This window comes from Vigna angularis, chromosome 4 (assembly GCF_016808095.1).
Source record: "Vigna angularis cultivar LongXiaoDou No.4 chromosome 4, ASM1680809v1, whole genome shotgun sequence".
Classification (NCBI taxonomy): Eukaryota; Viridiplantae; Streptophyta; class Magnoliopsida; order Fabales; family Fabaceae; genus Vigna; species Vigna angularis.
In genome coordinates, this window is record NC_068973.1 from 23,416,657 (window position 1) to 23,438,005 (window position 21,349).

At 38.5% G+C, this 21,349-nt stretch overlaps 2 protein-coding genes across 2 annotated transcripts; both read left to right on the forward strand.

Moving 5' to 3' along the window:
• The first annotated feature begins 6,405 nt into the window (after positions 1 to 6,405).
• On the forward strand, positions 6,406 to 21,349 carry LOC128196125 (uncharacterized). Its single transcript, XM_052875996.1, has 2 exons — positions 6,406 to 13,502; positions 21,135 to 21,349. The coding sequence occupies exon 1, from the start codon at positions 6,838 to 6,840 to the stop codon at positions 8,134 to 8,136; it is 1,299 nt and encodes a 432-aa protein (XP_052731956.1). The 5' UTR covers positions 6,406 to 6,837; the 3' UTR covers positions 8,137 to 13,502; positions 21,135 to 21,349.
• On the forward strand, positions 14,609 to 16,639 carry LOC128196237 (uncharacterized). Its single transcript, XM_052876475.1, has 3 exons — positions 14,609 to 15,467; positions 15,897 to 16,098; positions 16,360 to 16,639. The coding sequence occupies exons 1-3, from the start codon at positions 14,609 to 14,611 to the stop codon at positions 16,637 to 16,639; spliced, it is 1,341 nt and encodes a 446-aa protein (XP_052732435.1).

Genomic DNA, 21,349 nt, shown 5'->3' on the forward strand with positions numbered 1-21,349 from the left:
TTTCAGCTTTTTCATACATATTTTCGATGCTGATAACATTTCCACCAGATAAACTCAATTCAGAAGAAGAAGAAAAGGAGAGAAATACGTATACATACGTGTATATCAACTACAACAAGTTCATCTTAGTTTTCAGCTTTTTCATACATATTTTCGATGCTGATAACATTTCCACCAGTAAACTCAATACAGAAGAAGAAAAGGAGAGAAAGCAAATGATAAAAAGAGAAAATAAATGAACGATGATAAAACAAATAATCTTATTGTAATGGTTTAAAATCAAATATTTGTAAATCAAATTTCTCCACAGATCACATGCAGTTGATAAACTGAACTATCGGCTCTGCTGCATCCAATTAATGCAGATTAATAAATTGTTTTGTTATGCTTTCTGAAATAATTTTGCAGCTACAAAATTCTGTGCAGTTGTTGCAATCACAAAAGAATTTATTTATTTATTTTTTATTTTTTTTATAAATGGAAGGAAATGGTGCCCTACAAAATTGCAGTATATTAATTTACATCTTATCTTTCTAGACATACAGGAATTTTAAACTTATGAAATAATGCCAACTTGATAATGACAAAAAATGAGATGGTACTCCCGAATTTCGATCCTATGCAGTTTCTAGAGAAATGCATGATCCCTTTATTTTATTTACGTGACAAATTAATATTTAGAATACAATTTCATTTTAACTTTATTAGATTATCAAATTCGAAATTTTATGTAAACTCGTAAAAAAACTCGACTCGTAAAGTGTGAGATCTCGAAAATTTAAACATAATTAAAATGTCAAATCTGTACTTATTGCACTGCTGAGTCACCTGTCAGCTTCCTTAAATGCGTCTCGTCACACGTTCAGTGCATTAAAAACACACTCACCGCTGCATGCACGAGCGCCACTTGTCACGTTGGAAGGTTCTGAAGTCAGAGTGAGTGTGCAGGTGTCGGATCGGGAGACGTTCGTCCGCACGAACGTGGATTGAACAAAATGAGTTTTCGAAAAACCCCTCCTCTCACCTGTACCACTCATCTTCTTCCTCAGAACCTCAACTCTTCATCTTCTCCAACTTCTCTCTAGAACCTCTCAAACTTCTCTCTTCTGTAACTCACCGTTTCCTTCTCCGATCACGTTTCAGAACCGTAGGAACGTTCGTCCAGCTGTGATCTTCCTTTTGGACCGAACAGAATTTGGATCGGAACTGGTAAGTTCTCGTCGTCAACCGTTTATCTTTTCTGGTTTCATGCGAACCCTAGTTTTGGTTGAATGCATGGGTTCTAGGTCTGAGTTATTCTGATTTTTGGTGTTTTAGACTAAGTGGAAGTTGTTGAGTGAACCTGGGTGTAGAACGCTGTTAGAGGTCGAACCAAAACCTTGCATTTGGGAGTACACTGCTATCCAGGTAAGGGAAGCTTAATAATTTGATCCATACGTATATGATTGTGTGCGAGCATGATAGAAATAGAATGTATGAGATGTATGATGTGTTTGAGTATGCTTGAACGATCGCTGTTGTGCATGAATGAATATGGTATGCGCTGGCTGATATGCATGAATTGAATACTGGACAATTTTTGTATAGTATGATTTATTAATGTGAGATCTATATAGTATGAGAATTAAATGATGAAACGGAAGTTATAAGATTATGAATCATATGAGAAATGTTAAGCTTAGATGAAGATGAAAATATGAAATATAATGATCCTGTCGTATGATAAAATACGTTCGTCATCGTACGGTCATATACCGTTCGGTTTCTCTGAAAATGATTTAGAGTGAAATTCTTTCATTTGGAAAGGATTCTGTCTTAGAACGAGCATCCCCATTTGAAATGCTATTTGAGCGTTCGTCTTAAGTAGCGCTCGGTCTTACACCTAGCGTTCGTCCTAATAAGCGCTCGGTTTATACCAAGCGTTCGTCTTAAAGTAGCGCTCGGTCTTACACTGAGCGTTCGTCCTAATAGCGCTCGGTCTTATACTTAGCGTTCGTCCTAAGAAGTGTACGGTCTTATACCGAACGCTCGTCAATATCCTTGATTCCAGAACGTACGTAAATAGCGTTCGTCTCAGATTTTTAGTAAATGAATATTCGCTTGCGGTCATTGACTGGCGGTTGATCCTGTTAAATAATTGTCCTCAGAGTACCAAATAGATCGTCTGGTTGTATCTTTATCATTTTGAATTTAGACCAAAGTCTTTAAATTTAAATTATTCAGTAATACTTATATTATATAGCTATGAATCGGTTCATTCAACTGATTCTAGCAAAAGTAACGTTCGTCATGTTCAGCGCGTCAACTTTATTGTTTTGAAAAGAAACCCCACGGTCTCAATCCTGACGTTCGTCCTCGCAGAGGATTGAACGCTCGTCTTTTTATGGAAGTGGAACATAGAATGAAAATGTGAATAAAAGGAAGTATTAAGGTGTGCGAACACTATAAGAAGTGAAATTATGATTTTGGTATTTGAACGAGCGTTCCATGGAGGAACGACTCTGATGTATACTGAATATTAAATTTGGTAAAGTATGACTGTGGATAAGTTAAGACTCGCTGTCCATCCTGATGTTCCGTGAATACTATCTTCATGTAGAGGAAGTATGTCATGTGTGGGAACGGCAGGAGGTCCTTAGTCCATAAGTTAACATGGGCGACGTAAGAACGGACTGACCTCGAGTGGCAGCTGTTTGGTGTATCCCAGTTACTACACCACTCGGGTGCAAGGACGCTTGTAACTACACAGATTCATACAGTCCGGACGGTCGGTCTAGTGTTTGTATACTTATGTTTGGATGATGTTATATGTATTGAAGTTGTGTGTTTGTTTGAATAGAAATGTTGAAGTATGAATTTAAATTACTTAAGCTTACCCTTTCGTTTTTCCTTGTGTTGTCATCTTGTATATGTATGTTCGTCTTGTCCTTGCAATGATCATCCATGTGGATGTGAGCAGATGGTGGTGCGTCCCTTGAAGAAGTGCTAGAAGAAGAAAATTTGGAGGACGCGAATCTGGTAGATGTTGAAGTTAAAGCCGACCCCTAGAGCGCTCGCTCGTGTGTTTTAGTTTCGTTAAGTTTACTTTGTGGACGTTCGGTTATAGTTTTGTAAAGTCGTTCGTCCTTGAACTCTTGTATGTTGAACGTTCGTTATTTATGTATCTTTTGGCCGTTCGGCTTTTAACGCTCGTTCGGTTTTTTTTGTAAGACTGCACTGTTTATTTGCTTAATGTAATTAATTCTGATTATGGTAATTACTATATTTTGGGATGTTACATTAGTGGTATCAGAGCAGTTTTGTTCTCTTAAAGGACGCTGTAGGTTATGAGTGCAGTGTGCTTTTGCGGTGTGCTTATTGTGTGTTTAATGAGTTATTGTTTTAACTCTTTGCACATTACTAACGTTCGTTTTCCTCTGTGTCCAGAGAACGAATGGCGCCTAGACTCCCTCCTCCACCTCAACCTACTGAACCAGATGCATCCAACAACGCTAGGTTGTTGGAGACGGTGATCGATCGTTTACAGCAACAAAACACGACCCTAATGGAAGAAAATGCCACCCTGATGCAACAAAATCAGAGTGCCATGCAAAGTTTGGAAGCCTCGCGAACCAGTTCGGAAACAACTCAAAGGCAGCTAATGGAGATTCTAGCAGCAACCAGGCACACTGCGGGAGCGTCTTCTTTCAACGCTGCCCCGCCTACCGCTGAGTGGAGCTTGAAGAGTTTCCTCCAACACCATCCGGCTAAGTTCAGTGGGAAAGGTCTCCCAGACGAAGCGGATCAGTGGTTGATGAGTCAATATTTTATTGATTTCACTTAGCTTATTGTACCGAATTTAATCAAGGAATTGTGCTTGAATGTACAATATTATCCTATTTTTCCTAATTGTGTTTAATTTGATTGGAAATTCTTATTTTAACTAATTTGAATTATCTGAGCTAATTATTTTGTAAGGAAAAATTTTGAAAATAGAAATTGTGACATTTGGAAGGATAATTATTCACACACTGTGCTATTTAATTGAAAGAAGTTATACTGTATTATTTTGTGTTGAATAAAGAAAAGATGTACCGGAGACTTCAGTTAGAACATGCGCTTTGGCTTGGTTAAAAGAGTAGAAGAGAGAAAATTCAACTCGTTTTCTTTTGGAAGGAAGGCACATGGGCGTTGCATCTTTGAGAGAAGGTGACATCCACATGACATGGGAATGGTGTGAAATTGATTAATTATGGAGAGGATGTGCGTGAAAGTTCCGTTCCTACTTCTACACATAGAAGTTTTTGGTTTTATATTATTTTAACAAAGAGAAGGATGTACACGTATTGAAGGAAAGAAAATATATAATTGGTGTGTACATGCCACGGTTTCACAACAAAGGTGGAGGGACCCTTACTCAATTTTGATTCAAGAAAAGTCTTAAGACAATTTGACTTGGAACAAACCAACAAAGAAACTCACGGCTGCAACATCACAGTGGAAGCATGACATGGAACTACACATTTGTGAAAATGTTCCAACAAAGCATAGACAACACCACCACGTGAAGCTATACTCCATGCTGGTTCAACTTAGGAAATGCACACGGGATGGGGAATTGAAAGTATATGAACTTGATAATATAAAAAAAAAAGAGACTTCATTCCCTTCATGCACATGGTCATGGCCAAACACATTGCTGCTGCATCCAGAATATACCAGTTTCGGTTTTCCCAGCAGCTGCCTTGCATCCAGAAGAGCTCACGGCTACTATAGAGAAAAATGCACACGGAGAGAAGAAAGAAGTGTTGTCAAGGCATGGTTGAAAAGCTCCAAGCACGACTGACTTCATTTGGAAGAAGTGGTGTTTCTATATTAATTAGGTGTGTGGGGTGAAGTCACGTTCAGGTACTGCAGCGGGCTTCACTGGATTCATTTGGATTCATGAAGAGTTATTTTCGTTTAGGAGGAGTTTGATAATGGAGAGTCCACTTCCTTTTGGTACATCCATGAGATGCATTTTAGAGATGATTAATTGGTGAAAAAAACTAAAAGTCAAAAAAAAGTAGGGACCAAAACTTGGAATGAAGAAGTGGGTTTTCTTTTAAATATTGGAAAGTGAAAATTGGACCGTGAAAGGGAGAAGAAGACACAGACATCAATTTAATGAAGGACCCCATCACTCATTTTTGTCATCCTTCCAAGCAAATAAAAGGGTGATGGATTGAAGAACCAAAGGAGGGTGTGGAAGGGGGAGCCGTGAAGAGCTGCAGCAGGGGGCTGGAAAAATCCAGCAAGGGGCTGGACAGTAAAGGGGCTGGAATAGCAGATGGAATCACACTACAACATGGAGTGTTACGGTTAAGATGTTGAGCAGTGTACACCATAGGTTCCAATTTTATTTGCTGTAATCAATTTCAGTTTGATTTAATTTTCTGAATTTCCAAATCTGTTACTGTTTTATTTTGATTCTGTAATTTAATTTCTACTGTTGTATTTTAATGGTGCTGTAATTTAATTTCTGTTGTAATTAAATGTGTGAATTATGTTTTCTACAAATTAATTTCTTTTGTCTTTGCTGTTAATTATTTCACTTTGAATTATTTACTGTAATTTGGTTTTCTATATTTTGGTGCAGTAATTCTGTTTCTGTTTTCATATTTTACAATTTACTGTTTTTCGTATTTTACTGTTTTACTGTATTTCTGTATTCCGTTTTTACTATTTCTGTATTACTGTTATTTAGATTCTACAATTATGTAATTATTGTTTTGCTATTATTAATTACAGTTGTAATTTTATTTTCTAAAATTTACTGATTTACTGTTTTACTGTTTGACTGTTTTCTTTATTTTTGTTTTCTGTATTTTCAATTATGGTACTGCAGTTTTTCTATTTCAGATTTACTGTTTTTGTTGTAAAAATTTACTGCTGTAATTTATTTTCTAATTCTACTATTTTCTGTATTTATTATGTACTGTATTTTAGTTTTTCTGTATTTTCGTTTTCTGTATTTTAGTTTTCTGTTCCAGATTTATTTTTTACTGTTTTACCTTGCTGTATTTTCGTTTTACTGTAGCAAATCGTTTTTACTATTTTAATTTTGTTTTACTATTTTAATTTCGTTTTTACCATTTTCACTATTTTAAATTTTACGGTTTTGTTTTTACTGATGTTTTTACTTCTGTGTTTAATGTTTCATGTTTTATTAACGTTTAATGTTCCCGCGTTAATTTTATATCTTTTACCGTTTGGTTTTTAATGTTTTGAATTTTACTTTATCGTTTTCACATTTACTGTTTTAAAGTTAATTTTCAGTTTAATTTCATTTTACTGCATAAAAACCAAAAACATTCATAAACCCCCCCCCCCCCCCCCCCCCCCCCCCCCCCCCCCCCCCCCCCCCCCCACTTCGTGTAAAAAAAATCTGAGACTAAACCACCAAAATTGGTCCTTGAGAGACGACCTAGGAGTCACATCCTAGTTAATATACTGCATTCATTATTGCACATCAAATTTGTATGGGTCGCGACAGCTCGTATCAAAATTTTGGCGCCGTTGCTGGGGACCAAAGGTTTGGTTTTGGGTCTTTTGTTGTTTTCTGTTATGTGTGTTTTTGTGTACATGTGATATATGTTTTAAGTTTTTGTTTTGTTAATATTTGTTGTTGTGTTTTATCTTGTGTTGTGATGTAATGTTTTGTTTTGTGCATGCATGTCGTATGAGTTTTGTTAATTTAAAAAATAAATATATATTAGTTTTCCCTCCATGTTATGTTTCTGTATATTTCTTTCTATACAATCTTTGTTTGAAGAGGGAGTCCAAGTCTGAGAGAGGTTTTGAACTAGAATAGAGAAAATGACAGATTCTCAAGACTGGATGTATGAGATAGTCAAGAGTCTTCCCAAATTCCATGGGTTGGCACATGAAGATCCATACAGGCACCTCAAGGAGTTTCGTTTGGTGTGTTTATCTATGAGGCATGCTGGTGTTTCAAAGGAGACAGTGTTGATAAAAATGTTTCCCATGTCCCTTCAAGATGAAGCAAGAGACTGGTTCATATACCAGTATCCTTTTAATAGTTGGCAGGAAACACAACAAAAATTCTTCGACAAGTTCTTTCCAGCAGCAAAGGTGAGCAGCATTAGGATGAAGATCACTTCCATTGAGCAGTTTCAAGAAGAAAACTTAGCAGATTATTGGGAGAGGTTTAATATGCTCTGCACAACTTGTCCAAACCACCAAATTCCAGAGCATTTGCTCTTGACTTATTTTTATGAAGGGCTCCTGGACAATGAAAGGATACTTGTGGATGCAGCTATTGGTGGATGTTGGATGGATATAACCCCAACAAAAGCGAGGAAGTTGCTCTGCAAGCTGGCTGGTGAAAGTCCAATTGAGGTAGCAAAGGAAGAACCTGAGCAGCTTGTTCTGGATTCTGACATTGATAGCCTTGAGGATGAAGCTGATAACTTGGAGTTTGGTAAGAAATTTCTCAGTGAGCAAAAACAGGTTTATTCTGAACCTGAGATTCCAATTTTACCAGATTTGCCTACACATTCAAATGCATGTGATTTGACGCACACTGATTCTATAGGGTTTATGACTGATACTGATACAAATTCGATTGACCATTCTAAAATTTTTAATTCAGTGTCAGCCATTGAACCCATTAGTGAGAGTAGCGTCAATATTAATTTTGAAAGAAAAACTATGCAATCTGATGACTTTACAGAGTTAGGATTAAACTTTGATTTAACACAGTTTTCTGAAAATTTTGAATGTGACTGTGAATCTGATTCTTGCTCCATTTGTGTTGAAATTGATTATGCATTACAGCGAGACTCTAAGTTTATTACAGATGCTATTAATTGTGAGTTTGATGACAAGGATGCAGAGTTCAAAAAGAATGCAGGTGCTCACATTAAGGAATGCATGATTAATGAAGAAGAGTATACTGCTACTTCTTTGAGCGAGCCAGAGATAGCTATTCCGGTGTCACACACCAAACAAATGCTAGTGGAAGGAGAGATACTGCTGAAACAAATTGCAAAGAGAAAAATATTGATGAAGCAGTTCTTCCCCAAATTTTCTTTGCTGGATCCTGAGGCGAAGAACATCTCCCTGCTTGTCCAAGTTTGGCAACTGCCACCATAACCAGGGGAGTTTTCCTGTTCATTCTTCCCTTAATTTTCTTGGTTTGCGAATTAGGGGAGAATTCTGATTTTCTTAGTTTATGATTTTTTTTTTGTTTAAAAAAAAAAATAAATAAATAAAATAAAATAAAAAAATAAAAAAAAAAATTTTGTGTTCTCTTTCAGGTGTGTTATTTTGTTAATATATGTATTGTAAATATGTTTTTTTTTGTCTGCTGTTTTTGACATTACGTTTTGTGTGCTTTGATTTTGTGTGTTCGGTATTGGTCTTTTGTTTTGTTAACTTGTATTCTGTTTTATTTATTTATTTAGTTTTTGTTTAAAAAAAAAAAAAAAAAAAAAAAAAAAAAACAACGCAAGTGCAGAATTAACATGTAATGGCAGAGAGGTATATAGTTTGAACAAAGACTTCATTTGAGTGCATTTATTGAAAAAACCTTACACCGAAAGCATTCTGTCTTACATTGATAATAAATATAAAATACATAAAAACATAATAAAGATATTCAGGGTTCGATCATTTCTGATCGTTAAGTATTACAGACCATAAAAAAAACATAAAAAAAAAAACATAAAAACATAAAAAAAAAAAAAATTAAGTGTTCAGATTACATGCCTTGTTCAAATTCTGGCCACACTCGGCCAGCTAAAACAAAAAAAAAAAAAAAAAAAAAACATTAAAACTTCAACGAAAGAATTCCCGAGCTGGTTGTGGCGGTCTAAGGGAGAGCTCCGTCGAGGGAGCTCTGGTTCGGAATGTGAGAATCATGGGTGGCTGGATTTGTCGTACGTCTCTGTCGTCGTCGATGATGATCGGGACTGGGAACAAATCCAGCAGCCTTGGTGCCCTCATTACCACCCAGCCATTTTCTTTCAAAAAAAAAAAAAATCTTGTTAATAATAATAATAATAAAAAAAAAAATTCAATAAAAATTGAGATCTGATGAGAGTTCTTACCGTACATATACAGCGGCAGTTGTGAAAACTGAGTGCCAGTGGGGTCTATCTCCGCTTGCCAGCGCCTGACCCGATTGCCGTGATTGTTGAACCAGCAGTGCACGTTGTATTCGCTGGCATCTCCGTAGGTCCTTAGTCGAGACGTGATCTCGATGACTTGCGCTCGGCTTGGATGAGTGACCCCATAGTTGAAGATGTTGGTCATCATCTTGACTTGATCATCTGTTGGGCGCCACCGCTGACTCGTGTATCTCTCGATTTCCATCTCACTCATCATATTTTCTAAAAAAATATATATAAAAATAAAAAGAACAAAAACATAAAAAAAAAACATAAAAAAAAAATATATAAAATAAAAGGAAAAACAAGAAGCATAAAAAAAAAAAAAAAATTAGATTAGTTCTGTGTTTTCTTTATTTGTTCTTGTTTTCTTTTAGATTTATTTTGCCCAGTCTGTATTTGATGTTTCAGTGTTTGGTCTCAGATCTGTTTCACGGTCCTTGCAAAGGGTCCTAAACGGATCTACGTCCAAATGTCCTGTTGTCCTTATTGTTCTTGTATATTATGTTTCTGTGTTTATTTTGTTTTAAGTGGGGTACGTGGCGTTGTTCTACCCGATTGTCTCTGCCATACCTTCAAACGAAGGGAGATTAACGTCTGGTTTCCAGCCGATATACCCCTTAAATTTTATGACAATTGTGTTTTATGTGTTTAAGTGTTTTAAGTTTCAGAAAGAAAAAAAAAATTGAAAAGGAGAAGATAGAAGCAGGTAAAGGGAGAGGTAGAGCAGGAAAGAAAGAAGCAAGACAGAGCTGAAATATAAAGGAAAGCAGGGCAGAAGAAAAAAAAAAGAGGGAAAGCTTAAAAGGAAAATAATCGGGGGAGAGGGTGAGAAAAGCTGAGAAAGCGCAAGAGAAGGCAAAAAGAAATGAAGAACGAAGTGCATAACGTAAATAAATTACAAGAAAACAGAAAGAAAGGGAGATCCAGGAGCAGAGGACTTACCTGGAGTAGTAGGCTGGCAGAGAAGCTCCTCGGGGTTCTTAGACTCTTCAGATGGCACCGGGGCAGAGGCTCCGCAGAGATCCCAGACGCTCAAGTTGAGAGTGAAAGGAGAGCGAAGAGAGGAGTAGAGAGATAAGAGAGGAGTAGAGAGAGAGAGAGAGCAGGGAATCAGAAATGTCGCTCTGACGCCAAGATTGGCCTATTTATAGGCAAATTGTTTCCACTGTAGCAACAGTTCCGGTCGTTGCCACCGAGACTGTTGTCACAGTACCGGTATCCTTTTCAAAAAAAAAAAAAAATTAAATTAATTAGCATCTACTGATGGGTGCTAGGTGATTTCGACATCTGCTGATGGATGTCACTGATAACATCTACTGATGGATGTTACTTTTCTTTCTCTCCCTTTTTCATACTTTTATTGCACTTGTCCATGATATGTTTCATGTTTTGATTGATGATGTATGCTTATAACACATTGAGGACAATGTGTAATTTAAGTGTGGTCTATTGGGAGAGATTCTGATTTTTCTTTGTTTTGTGTGAAATTTTTTCTGATTTAAGTTGTTTTTAGTGTGTTTTGTGTGCAATAAATTTTACATTTTTTTTCTCTTGATTTCTGGATTTTATTTAAATTTAAGTTGTAGACTTATCTTTCACTTCATTTGACTGATACTTATGGTATGAAATCTATGTTTTTTCTTTGCTTGGAAAGATGATTATACGTTTGAGAGGTTGATTTGATTGTGACGAATACCCTATGTGAGATTTGAGCCACTTAATTTTCTTTCTTGTGTGTGATATGTCTCTTGATTGCTTGCACATATGCCTTGGCTTGATTCTTTTTGATATACTTGATTTATATGCATTTTTGGAAGTGATAAAGGCATTTTTGTTCTTGAGCCTCTTTAGCCAAATAAGCCTACCTTGTTATTATCCTTTGATAACCCCTTTGAGCCTATACTGTATATATTTCTTTGTGTTGAAGCTCATACACTGATCCTAAGTGAAAAACAAATGATTACCTTAACCTTAGGAAAGTCTGGAGCTATAGAAGTATTTTGTGAATAAGTGTGGTCTCCTTGGGAATTCTGATGAATTGGCTAGTTGGTTCCTCATCATGTTTTGAAATGAAAATTTATATCCTGTTGTGTGATAAAAAAATAAAAAAATAAAAAAAAGACAGGATAAAAAAAAATGATGAGAAAAAGAGAAAATAAATTGAAAAATAATTTTGTGAATAATGGAGTCGAGAAGAGGATTGAATTAGAGGTTTGGGTGAGATTTCACTGTGTTTACATTTTTTCCCTAGTGCACCTCTATTTTTTCTGAGCTATAGCTACTTATCCAAATTTATCCTCCCCTGTCCTTGGCCCCATTACAACCCAGTAAAGACCTTTTGATCTGAATATGCATATGATTTAAGTATTGATAATTAGAAGCTTGCCAAGTCTACTTGTGTTTGTTTTCTTGAGTACATCGAGCTGATATTATTATTTACCCTAGACACTTGAGAGAAACACTGTGAGTGCATCTGTGAGGTTTTGTTATTTTTAAATCACCTCTTAAGCTGATTAATCATTTTGCTATGTATTGAATTGCTTGGATGATTTCTGTAAGTATGTGCTTTTCTTGACTGTGTTGGATATTGTCTATTTCTTTTCTCTGTCCAGACTTCTTGAGAACTTTGTAAATTCTGTTTAATTTTTTCGTGAGTCTTTATTTTTCTGTCTGCTGAGTTTGTGTCACCTTCCTAAAAGTCCTTTGAACTATTCCCTGATTTGCGTCTTGATTTTGCCCAGGAGTGCAAAAGACTAAGTGTGGTCTATTTTGATGAGTCAATATTTTATTGATTTCACTTAGCTTATTGTACCGAATTTAATCAAGGAATTGTGCTTGAATGTACAATATTATCCTATTTTTCCTAATTGTGTTTAATTTGATTGGAAATTCTTATTTTAACTAATTTGAATTATCTGAGCTAATTATTTTGTAAGGAAAAATTTTGAAAATAGAAATTGTGACATTTGGAAGGATAATTATTCACACACTGTGCTATTTAATTGAAAGAAGTTATACTGTATTATTTTGTGTTGAATAAAGAAAAGATGTACCGGAGACTTCAGTTAGAACATGCGCTTTGGCTTGGTTAAAAGAGTAGAAGAGAGAAAATTCAACTCGTTTTCTTTTGGAAGGAAGGCACATGGGCGTTGCATCTTTGAGAGAAGGTGACATCCACATGACATGGGAATGGTGTGAAATTGATTAATTATGGAGAGGATGTGCGTGAAAGTTCCGTTCCTACTTCTACACATAGAAGTTTTTGGTTTTATATTATTTTAACAAAGAGAAGGATGTACACGTATTGAAGGAAAGAAAATATATAATTGGTGTGTACATGCCACGGTTTCACAACAAAGGTGGAGGGACCCTTACTCAATTTTGATTCAAGAAAAGTCTTAAGACAATTTGACTTGGAACAAACCAACAAAGAAACTCACGGCTGCAACATCACAGTGGAAGCATGACATGGAACTACACATTTGTGAAAATGTTCCAACAAAGCATAGACAACACCACCACGTGAAGCTATACTCCATGCTGGTTCAACTTAGGAAATGCACACGGGATGGGGAATTGAAAGTATATGAACTTGATAATATAAAAAAAAAAGAGACTTCATTCCCTTCATGCACATGGTCATGGCCAAACACATTGCTGCTGCATCCAGAATATACCAGTTTCGGTTTTCCCAGCAGCTGCCTTGCATCCAGAAGAGCTCACGGCTACTATAGAGAAAAATGCACACGGAGAGAAGAAAGAAGTGTTGTCAAGGCATGGTTGAAAAGCTCCAAGCACGACTGACTTCATTTGGAAGAAGTGGTGTTTCTATATTAATTAGGTGTGTGGGGTGAAGTCACGTTCAGGTACTGCAGCGGGCTTCACTGGATTCATTTGGATTCATGAAGAGTTATTTTCGTTTAGGAGGAGTTTGATAATGGAGAGTCCACTTCCTTTTGGTACATCCATGAGATGCATTTTAGAGATGATTAATTGGTGAAAAAAACTAAAAGTCAAAAAAAAGTAGGGACCAAAACTTGGAATGAAGAAGTGGGTTTTCTTTTAAATATTGGAAAGTGAAAATTGGACCGTGAAAGGGAGAAGAAGACACAGACATCAATTTAATGAAGGACCCCATCACTCATTTTTGTCATCCTTCCAAGCAAATAAAAGGGTGATGGATTGAAGAACCAAAGGAGGGTGTGGAAGGGGGAGCCGTGAAGAGCTGCAGCAGGGGGCTGGAAAAATCCAGCAAGGGGCTGGACAGTAAAGGGGCTGGAATAGCAGATGGAATCACACTACAACATGGAGTGTTACGGTTAAGATGTTGAGCAGTGTACACCATAGGTTCCAATTTTATTTGCTGTAATCAATTTCAGTTTGATTTAATTTTCTGAATTTCCAAATCTGTTACTGTTTTATTTTGATTCTGTAATTTAATTTCTACTGTTGTATTTTAATGGTGCTGTAATTTAATTTCTGTTGTAATTAAATGTGTGAATTATGTTTTCTACAAATTAATTTCTTTTGTCTTTGCTGTTAATTATTTCACTTTGAATTATTTACTGTAATTTGGTTTTCTATATTTTGGTGCAGTAATTCTGTTTCTGTTTTCATATTTTACAATTTACTGTTTTTCGTATTTTACTGTTTTACTGTATTTCTGTATTCCGTTTTTACTATTTCTGTATTACTGTTATTTAGATTCTACAATTATGTAATTATTGTTTTGCTATTATTAATTACAGTTGTAATTTTATTTTCTAAAATTTACTGATTTACTGTTTTACTGTTTGACTGTTTTCTTTATTTTTGTTTTCTGTATTTTCAATTATGGTACTGCAGTTTTTCTATTTCAGATTTACTGTTTTTGTTGTAAAAATTTACTGCTGTAATTTATTTTCTAATTCTACTATTTTCTGTATTTATTATGTACTGTATTTTAGTTTTTCTGTATTTTCGTTTTCTGTATTTTAGTTTTCTGTTCCAGATTTATTTTTTACTGTTTTACCTTGCTGTATTTTCGTTTTACTGTAGCAAATCGTTTTTACTATTTTAATTTTGTTTTACTATTTTAATTTCGTTTTTACCATTTTCACTATTTTAAATTTTACGGTTTTGTTTTTACTGATGTTTTTACTTCTGTGTTTAATGTTTCATGTTTTATTAACGTTTAATGTTCCCGCGTTAATTTTATATCTTTTACCGTTTGGTTTTTAATGTTTTGAATTTTACTTTATCGTTTTCACATTTACTGTTTTAAAGTTAATTTTCAGTTTAATTTCATTTTACTGCATAAAAACCAAAAACATTCATAAACCCCCCCCCCCCCCCCCCCCCCACTTCGTGTAAAAAAAATCTGAGACTAAACCACCAAAATTGGTCCTTGAGAGACGACCTAGGAGTCACATCCTAGTTAATATACTGCATTCATTATTGCACATCAAATTTGTATGGGTCGCGACAGCTCGTATCAGTGGTTAAGGGATATAGAGAAGATCTTCAATGCCAAGAGGTGTCCAGATGAGAATAGATTAGCGTACGCAGAATATTTGTTGACGGGAGAAGCGAGTCATTGGTGGACGAGCGCGAGAGCCATTCTAGCGGACGCGCAACAGCCGATCACTTGGGAAGTGTTTAGAACTAAGTTTTATGAAGAATACTTCCCGGACAGCGTTCGGTTTGCGAAGGAGGTGGAATTTCTACAACTGGTTCAAGGGGGTATGTCTGTTTCCGAATACACCAATAAGTTCAAGCACCTCGTCAGATTCAATACTATGGCCACGAGTGAAGTGTGGCAGTGTAGAAAATTTGAGAACGGATTGCGGAGTGACCTGAAAGTACTGATTTCCAGTTTGTGTATCCGAACGTTCCCTGCTATGGTTGAGAGAGCCAAAGTATTGGAGAGGAACATGGCAGAAGTGGAACGGCAAAAGAAGCAGCAGCAAGCGAGTAGGGGACCGATAGTGTCCAGGGGAGGTACTGTCCAGAGGAGACCTCCTTACGCTCATCCAAACCAGTCTTCTCAAACGAACGGATCTCAAGCAGTGGTTCCTGTCGGACAGTCTGGACAGGGAAGTGTGGTTTGCTACCAGTGTGGAGGGCCACATTATAGGTCTTCATGCCCTCAGTTGGTGGGAGTAAAGCACTGTAATCGTTGTGGAAGAAACGGGCACTCGGATCATGAGTGCAATATGAGTGGGCGTGCGGTGATGAGGCCACCCAATGCTGGAAGAAATCAGCCAAGAGGAGGACGAGCCCAAGCAAGCGGGCGAGTGTATGCTATAACGAGCGCTGAGGCAGCGAGCTCAGGTAACCTTATAATTGGTGAATGCATGCTGTTTGGTAGATCGTGTTGTGCCTTATATGATTCGGGGGCAACGCACTCCTTCATCTCGAAGGCGTGTGTTGAAAAGCTGGGATTAGAAGTAAGCGAGATGCAGTTTGATCTGGTGGTGTCTACCCCAGCAGCTGGTGAGGTTAGGACGTCCACTATGTGCGTCAAGTGTCCTATAGAAGTGGAGGGACGTAAGTTTAAGGTTAGCCTCATCTGCTTACCTCTTCAAGGTTTGGAGGTGATCTTAGGAATGGATTGGTTGGCTGCCAATCGCATTCTTATTGATTGTGGAGCGAAGGAATTAATTTTTCCTGGTGAAGAAGAAGAAGTTCTTTCAGTGACGCTCGGTCAGCTGAAAGAAGACATTATGGAAGGCGCCAGCTGTTTCCTGATTATGACTCAAGAGGATCAGGAATCCAAGGGAATGGTAGAAGAACGATCGTCCACCAGAAGCGGTACTGGACGATCGGTTGTGGATGAGTTCGCGGACGTTTTTCCGGAAGAGATTCCTGGACTTCCCCCTCAGCGTGAAGTGGAGTTCACCATTGATTTGGTGACGACAGCGACTCCTATCTCGGTTCAGCCATATCGAATGTCGCCTGCGGAGTTAGCTGAACTCAAGGAGAAGATTGAAGAGTTGATAGAGAAGAAATTCATTAGGCCGAGCGTATCACCTTGGGGAGCGCCCGTGCTGTTAGTAAGGAAGAAGGATGGCAGCTCTCGGTTATGTATAGACTACAGACAATTAAATAAGCTGACCATCAAGAACAAGTACCCATTGCCTAGGATTGATGACTTGCTGGATTAATTACATGGGGCTGCTGTGTTCTCGAAGATTGATTTGAGATCCGGATATCATCAAATCAGGGTTAAGGAAGACGACATCCAGAAGACGGCATTCAGGTCTCGTTATGGGCATTATGAGTATGTGGTGATGCCTTTTGGAGTAACGAACGCTCCAGCAGTGTTCATTGAGTATATGAACCGCATATTCAGGCCCTATTTGGATAAGTTTGTGGTCGTCTTCATAGATGATATTCTCATCTATTCCAAGACCGAAGGCGAGCATGAAGAGCATCTTAGACTTGTACTTGGAGTGTTGCGGGAGAAGGAGTTATATGCCAAGTTGTCTAAGTGCGAATTCTAGATGAAGGAGATTCAGTTTTTGGGTCATGTAGTGTCGGCTGGAGGCATCTCTGTGGATCCAGCGAAAGTGCGAGCGGTACTGGAATGGGAGAGTCCGCGTTCGGTCACTGAGGTGCGTAGTTTTGTTGGACTGGCGGGCTACTACAGACGTTTCATTGAAGGCTTTGCTAAGATAGTGGCGCCGCTAACTCACTTGACCCGAAAAGATCAGCCGTTCGCTTGGACCGATCGTTGTGAGGCCAGTTTCCAAGAGTTGAAGGTGAAATTGACGAGCGCTCCAGTGTTAGTTATTCCGGACACGTCTAAACCGTTCGAGGTATACTGCGACGCTTCTCACCAAGGTCTGGGATTTGTTTTGATGCAAGAAAAGCGAGCGGTAGCTTATGCGTCTCGTCAGTTGAGGATTCACGAAAGGAATTACCCAACGCACGACCTGGAATTGGCAGCGGTCGTTTTTGCGCTGAAGATTTGGAGGCATTTCTTGTACGGATCCACGTTCCAAGTTTTCAGTGATCACAAGAGTCTCAAGTACCTCTTTGATCAGAAGGAGTTGAATATGAGGCAGAGGAGGTGGCTTGAGTTCTTGAAGGATTATGATTTCGAGCTACTCTATCATCTAGGAAAGGCGAACGTGGTAGCGGATGCTCTAAGCAGAAAAGTGGTGCATGTGTCGTCCATGATGGTGCGCGAGCTGAGTTTAGTGGAGAGTTTCAGAGATCTAAGGTTACAGTTTGAGTTAGAACCGAGCAGCATCAAGTGCTGTAACCTTAGAATATCTAGCGATGTGTTTGATCGGATTAGAATGAAGCAACGTGAGGATGAAGAGCTGGTGAAAATTTTAAGCGCGCTCGGTACGGATCAAGCTAAGGGGTTCAATACGGGAACGGACGACATGTTGCGTTACATGGGTAGAACGTGCGTTCCGAATGATGGCGAGCTGAAGAGAATTATTCTGGAGGAAGGTCATCACAGCCGTCTTAGCATGCACCCTGGCATGACTAAGATGTATCAAGACCTCCGGAAATCATTTTGGTGGCCTGGAATGAAGAGTGATGTCGCTCGTTTTGTGGCATCATGTCTAACCTGTCAACGAGCGAAGGCGGAGTATCAAAGACCTGGCGGTTTACTTCAACAGCTGGAAATTCCCGAATGGAAGTGGGATAGCATATCCATGGACTTCGTGACTCATCTACCACGCACGGTCAGGAATCATGATTCAATCTGGGTGATCGTGGATAGGCTAACGAAGAGCGCCCACTTCCTGGCCGTAAACTTGAAGATGTCGATGACCAACTTGGCTAAGTTGTATATCCAGGAGATCGTTCGTCTGCATGGAGTACCTTCGAGCATAATTTCTGACCGAGACACGAGGTTCACATCTCGGTTTTGGCAATCCTTACAAGGCGAATTGGGAAGCAGACTGCAGATGAGTTCAGCGTATCATCCTCAAACGGACGGCCAGTCTGAACGAACCATCCAGACGCTGGAAGATTTACTGAGGACGTGCGTCCTAGATCACTTAGGCGCATGGGATGAGGTTCTGCCGCTAGTGGAGTTCACGTATAACAACAGTTTCCAGGCGAGCATTGGAATGGCACCGTTTGAAGCACTCTATGGGAGGAAATGCCGAACGCCACTTTGTTGGTTCAAGGAAGGAGAGAACGTGCTAACTGGACCTGAGCTTATCCAGCAAACGGCCGAGAAAGTCAAGCAAATCCAGGAGAGGTTGAAGATGTCTTTGAGCAGGCAGAAGTCTTACGCTGATAAGAGGAGAAGACCGTTGGAGTTCACTGCAGGAGATCATGTGTTCCTTCGACTCAATCCAATCACTGGTGTAGGACGAGCCGTTCGTCCAAAGAAGCTGTCTCCCAAATTCATTGGACCATATCAGATTATGAGGAAGGTAGGACCAGTAGCGTACGAGCTTGCATTGCCGCCCCAGCTATCAAACCTTCACCCCGTTTTCCACGTTTCTCAACTTCGGAAGTATATAGCGAATCCATCACATGTACTGGAGTTGGAAGACATTCAGCTTCGTCCAGACCGAACGTTGGAATTGCATCCAGTTCGTATAGAAGATAGCCGCACCAAGTATTACAAAGGCAAGGACGTTCGTTTGGTGAAGATGGTGTGGGACGCTAAGACTGGTGATTCAACGTGGGAGGTTGAGAGCGCCATGAAGGACTTATACCCTAATCTATTTCCGGGTGAGTCTTTAATTTTCGAGGTCGAAAATTTTTGTAGATAGGTGGAATGTGAGATCTCGAAAATTAAAACCATAATTAAATGTCAAATCTGTAATTATTGCACTGCTGAGTCACCTGGCTGCTTCCATAAATGCACCGCGCCACACGTTCAGTGCATTAAAAACGCACTAAACGCTGCATGCACGAGCGCCACTTGTCACGTTGGAAGCTTCTGAAGTCAGAGTGGGTGTGCAGGTGTCGGCTTGGGAGACGTTCGTCCGCACGAACGTGGATTGAACAAAATGATTTTTCGAAAAACCCTTCCACTCACCTGTACCACTCATCTTCTTCCTCAGAATCCAACTCTTCTTTTTCTCTAACTTCTCTCTAGAACCAGTCCACCTTCTCTCTACTGTAACTCACCATTTCCTTCTCCGATCACGTTTCAGAACCGTAGAAACGTTCCTGGAGACGTGAGCGTCTTTCTGATCCGAACAGAATTTGGAACCGGAACTGGTAAGTCCTCATTTCTAAGCGTTCGTCTTTTTGGTTTCATGCGAACCCTAGTTTTGGTTGCATGCATGGGTTCTAGGTCTGAGTTATTCTGATTTCTGGTGTTTTAGAGTAAGTGGAAATTATTGAGCGAAACCTGAGGGTAGGACGTTGTTAGAGGAAGCGCTAAATCTTGCTTTTTGGGAGTACACTGCTATCCAGGTAAGGGAAGCTTAATAATTTGGTTCATACGTATATGATTGTGTGCGAGCATGATAGAAATAGAATGTATGAGATGTATGCTGTGTTTGAGTATGCCTGAACGATCACTGTTATGCAGGAATGAATATGGTATGTGCTGGTTGATACGTATGAATTAGATAATGGATGATATTTGTATATAATGATTTATTAATGTGAATTCTATATAGTATGGGAATTAAATGATGAATCGGAAATTATAAGATCATGAATCGTATGAGAAAGGTTAAGTTTAGATGAAGATGCAAATCTGAAATATAATGATCCTGTCATATGATAAAATACGTTCGTCATCGTACGGTCATATACTGTTCGGTTTCTCTGAAAATGATTTAGAGTGGAATTCTTTCATTTGGAAAGAATTCTGTCCTAGAACGAGCGTCCCCATTTGAAATGCTATATCTAAGCGTTCGTCCTAAAGAGCGCTCGGTTTATACCAAGCGTTCGTCTTAAGTAGCGCTCGGTCTTACACTGAGCGTTCGTCCTAATAGCGCTCGGTCTTACACTGAGCGTTCGTCTTAATAGCGCTCGGTCTTATATTTAGCGTTCGTCCTAAGAAGTGTACGGTCTTATACCGAACGCTCGTCCATATCTTTGATTTCAGAACGTACGTAAATAGCGTTCGTCTCAAATTTTCAGTAAATGAATATTCGCTTGCGGTCATTGACTGGCGGTCGATCCTGTTAAACAATTGTCCACAGAGTACTACATAAATCGTCTGGTTGTATCTTTATCCTTTTGAATTTAGTCTAAAGTCTTTAAATTTAAATTATTCTGAAACATTTATATTATATCACTGAGTCGGTTTATTCAACTGATTCTAGCAAAAGTAACGTTCGTCATGTTCAAAGCGTTAACCTTATTATTTTGAAAAGAAACCCCACGGTCTCACTCTTGATGTTCGTCCTCGTTGTGTAGAGGATTGAACGCTCGTCTTTTTATGGAAGTGGAACATAGAATGAAAATGTAAATAAAAGGAAGCATTAAGGTGTGCGAACCCTATAATAAGTGAAATTATGATATTGGTATTTGAACGAGCGTTCCATGGAGGGACGACTCTGATATATGTATTGAATATTAAATTTGGTAAAGTATGACTGTGGATAAGTTAAGACTCGCTGTCCATCCTGATGTTCCGTGAATACTATCTTCATGTAGAGGAAGTATGTCATGTGTGGGAACGGCAGGAGGTCCTTAGTCCATAAGTTAACATGGGCGACGTAAGAACGGACTGACCTCGAGTGGCAGCTGTTTGGTGTATCCCAGTTACTACATCACTCGGGTGCAAGGACGCTTGTAACTACACAGATCATACAGTCCGGACGGTCGGTCTCTATATATATATATATATATATATATATATATATATATATATATATAAATATATGTTGGATGATGATTTATGTTGAGTGTGTTGAATGATTTGAATTGTTAAGTATATATGTTGAAGTATGAATTAAATTACTTAAGCTTACCCTTTCATTTTCCTTGTGTTGTCGCCTTGTATATGTACGTTCGTCCTGTCCTTGCAATGATCATCCGTGTGGATGTGAGCAGATGGAGGTGCGTCACTTGAAGATGTACTAGAAGAAGAAAATTTGGAGGACGCTAACCTGGTGGATGTGGAAGTTAAAGCCGAGCCTTAGAGCGCTCACATGTGTATTTAGTTTTGTTACATTTAATTGTGGACGTTTGGTTATAGTTTTGTAAGACCGTTCGTCTCTGAACTCTTGCTTGTATCGCGTTCGTTTTTATTTCTGTATGTTTATGCC

Bases quoted from the DNA above. Each gene is read 5' to 3' on its own strand.
- LOC128196237 (XM_052876475.1), top strand. From the start codon at position 14,609: ATGGGTCGCGACAGCTCGTATCAGTGGTTAAGGGATATAGAGAAGATC. The intron at 15,468-15,896 runs GTAACCTTATAA...TTATGACTCAAG, and splicing joins CGCTGAGGCAGCGAGCTCAG to AGGATCAGGAATCCAAGGGA. The intron at 16,099-16,359 runs GTTAGCTGAACT...TCATCAAATCAG, and splicing joins TATCGAATGTCGCCTGCGGA to GGTTAAGGAAGACGACATCC.
- LOC128196125 (XM_052875996.1), top strand. From the start codon at position 6,838: ATGACAGATTCTCAAGACTGGATGTATGAGATAGTCAAGAGTCTTCCC.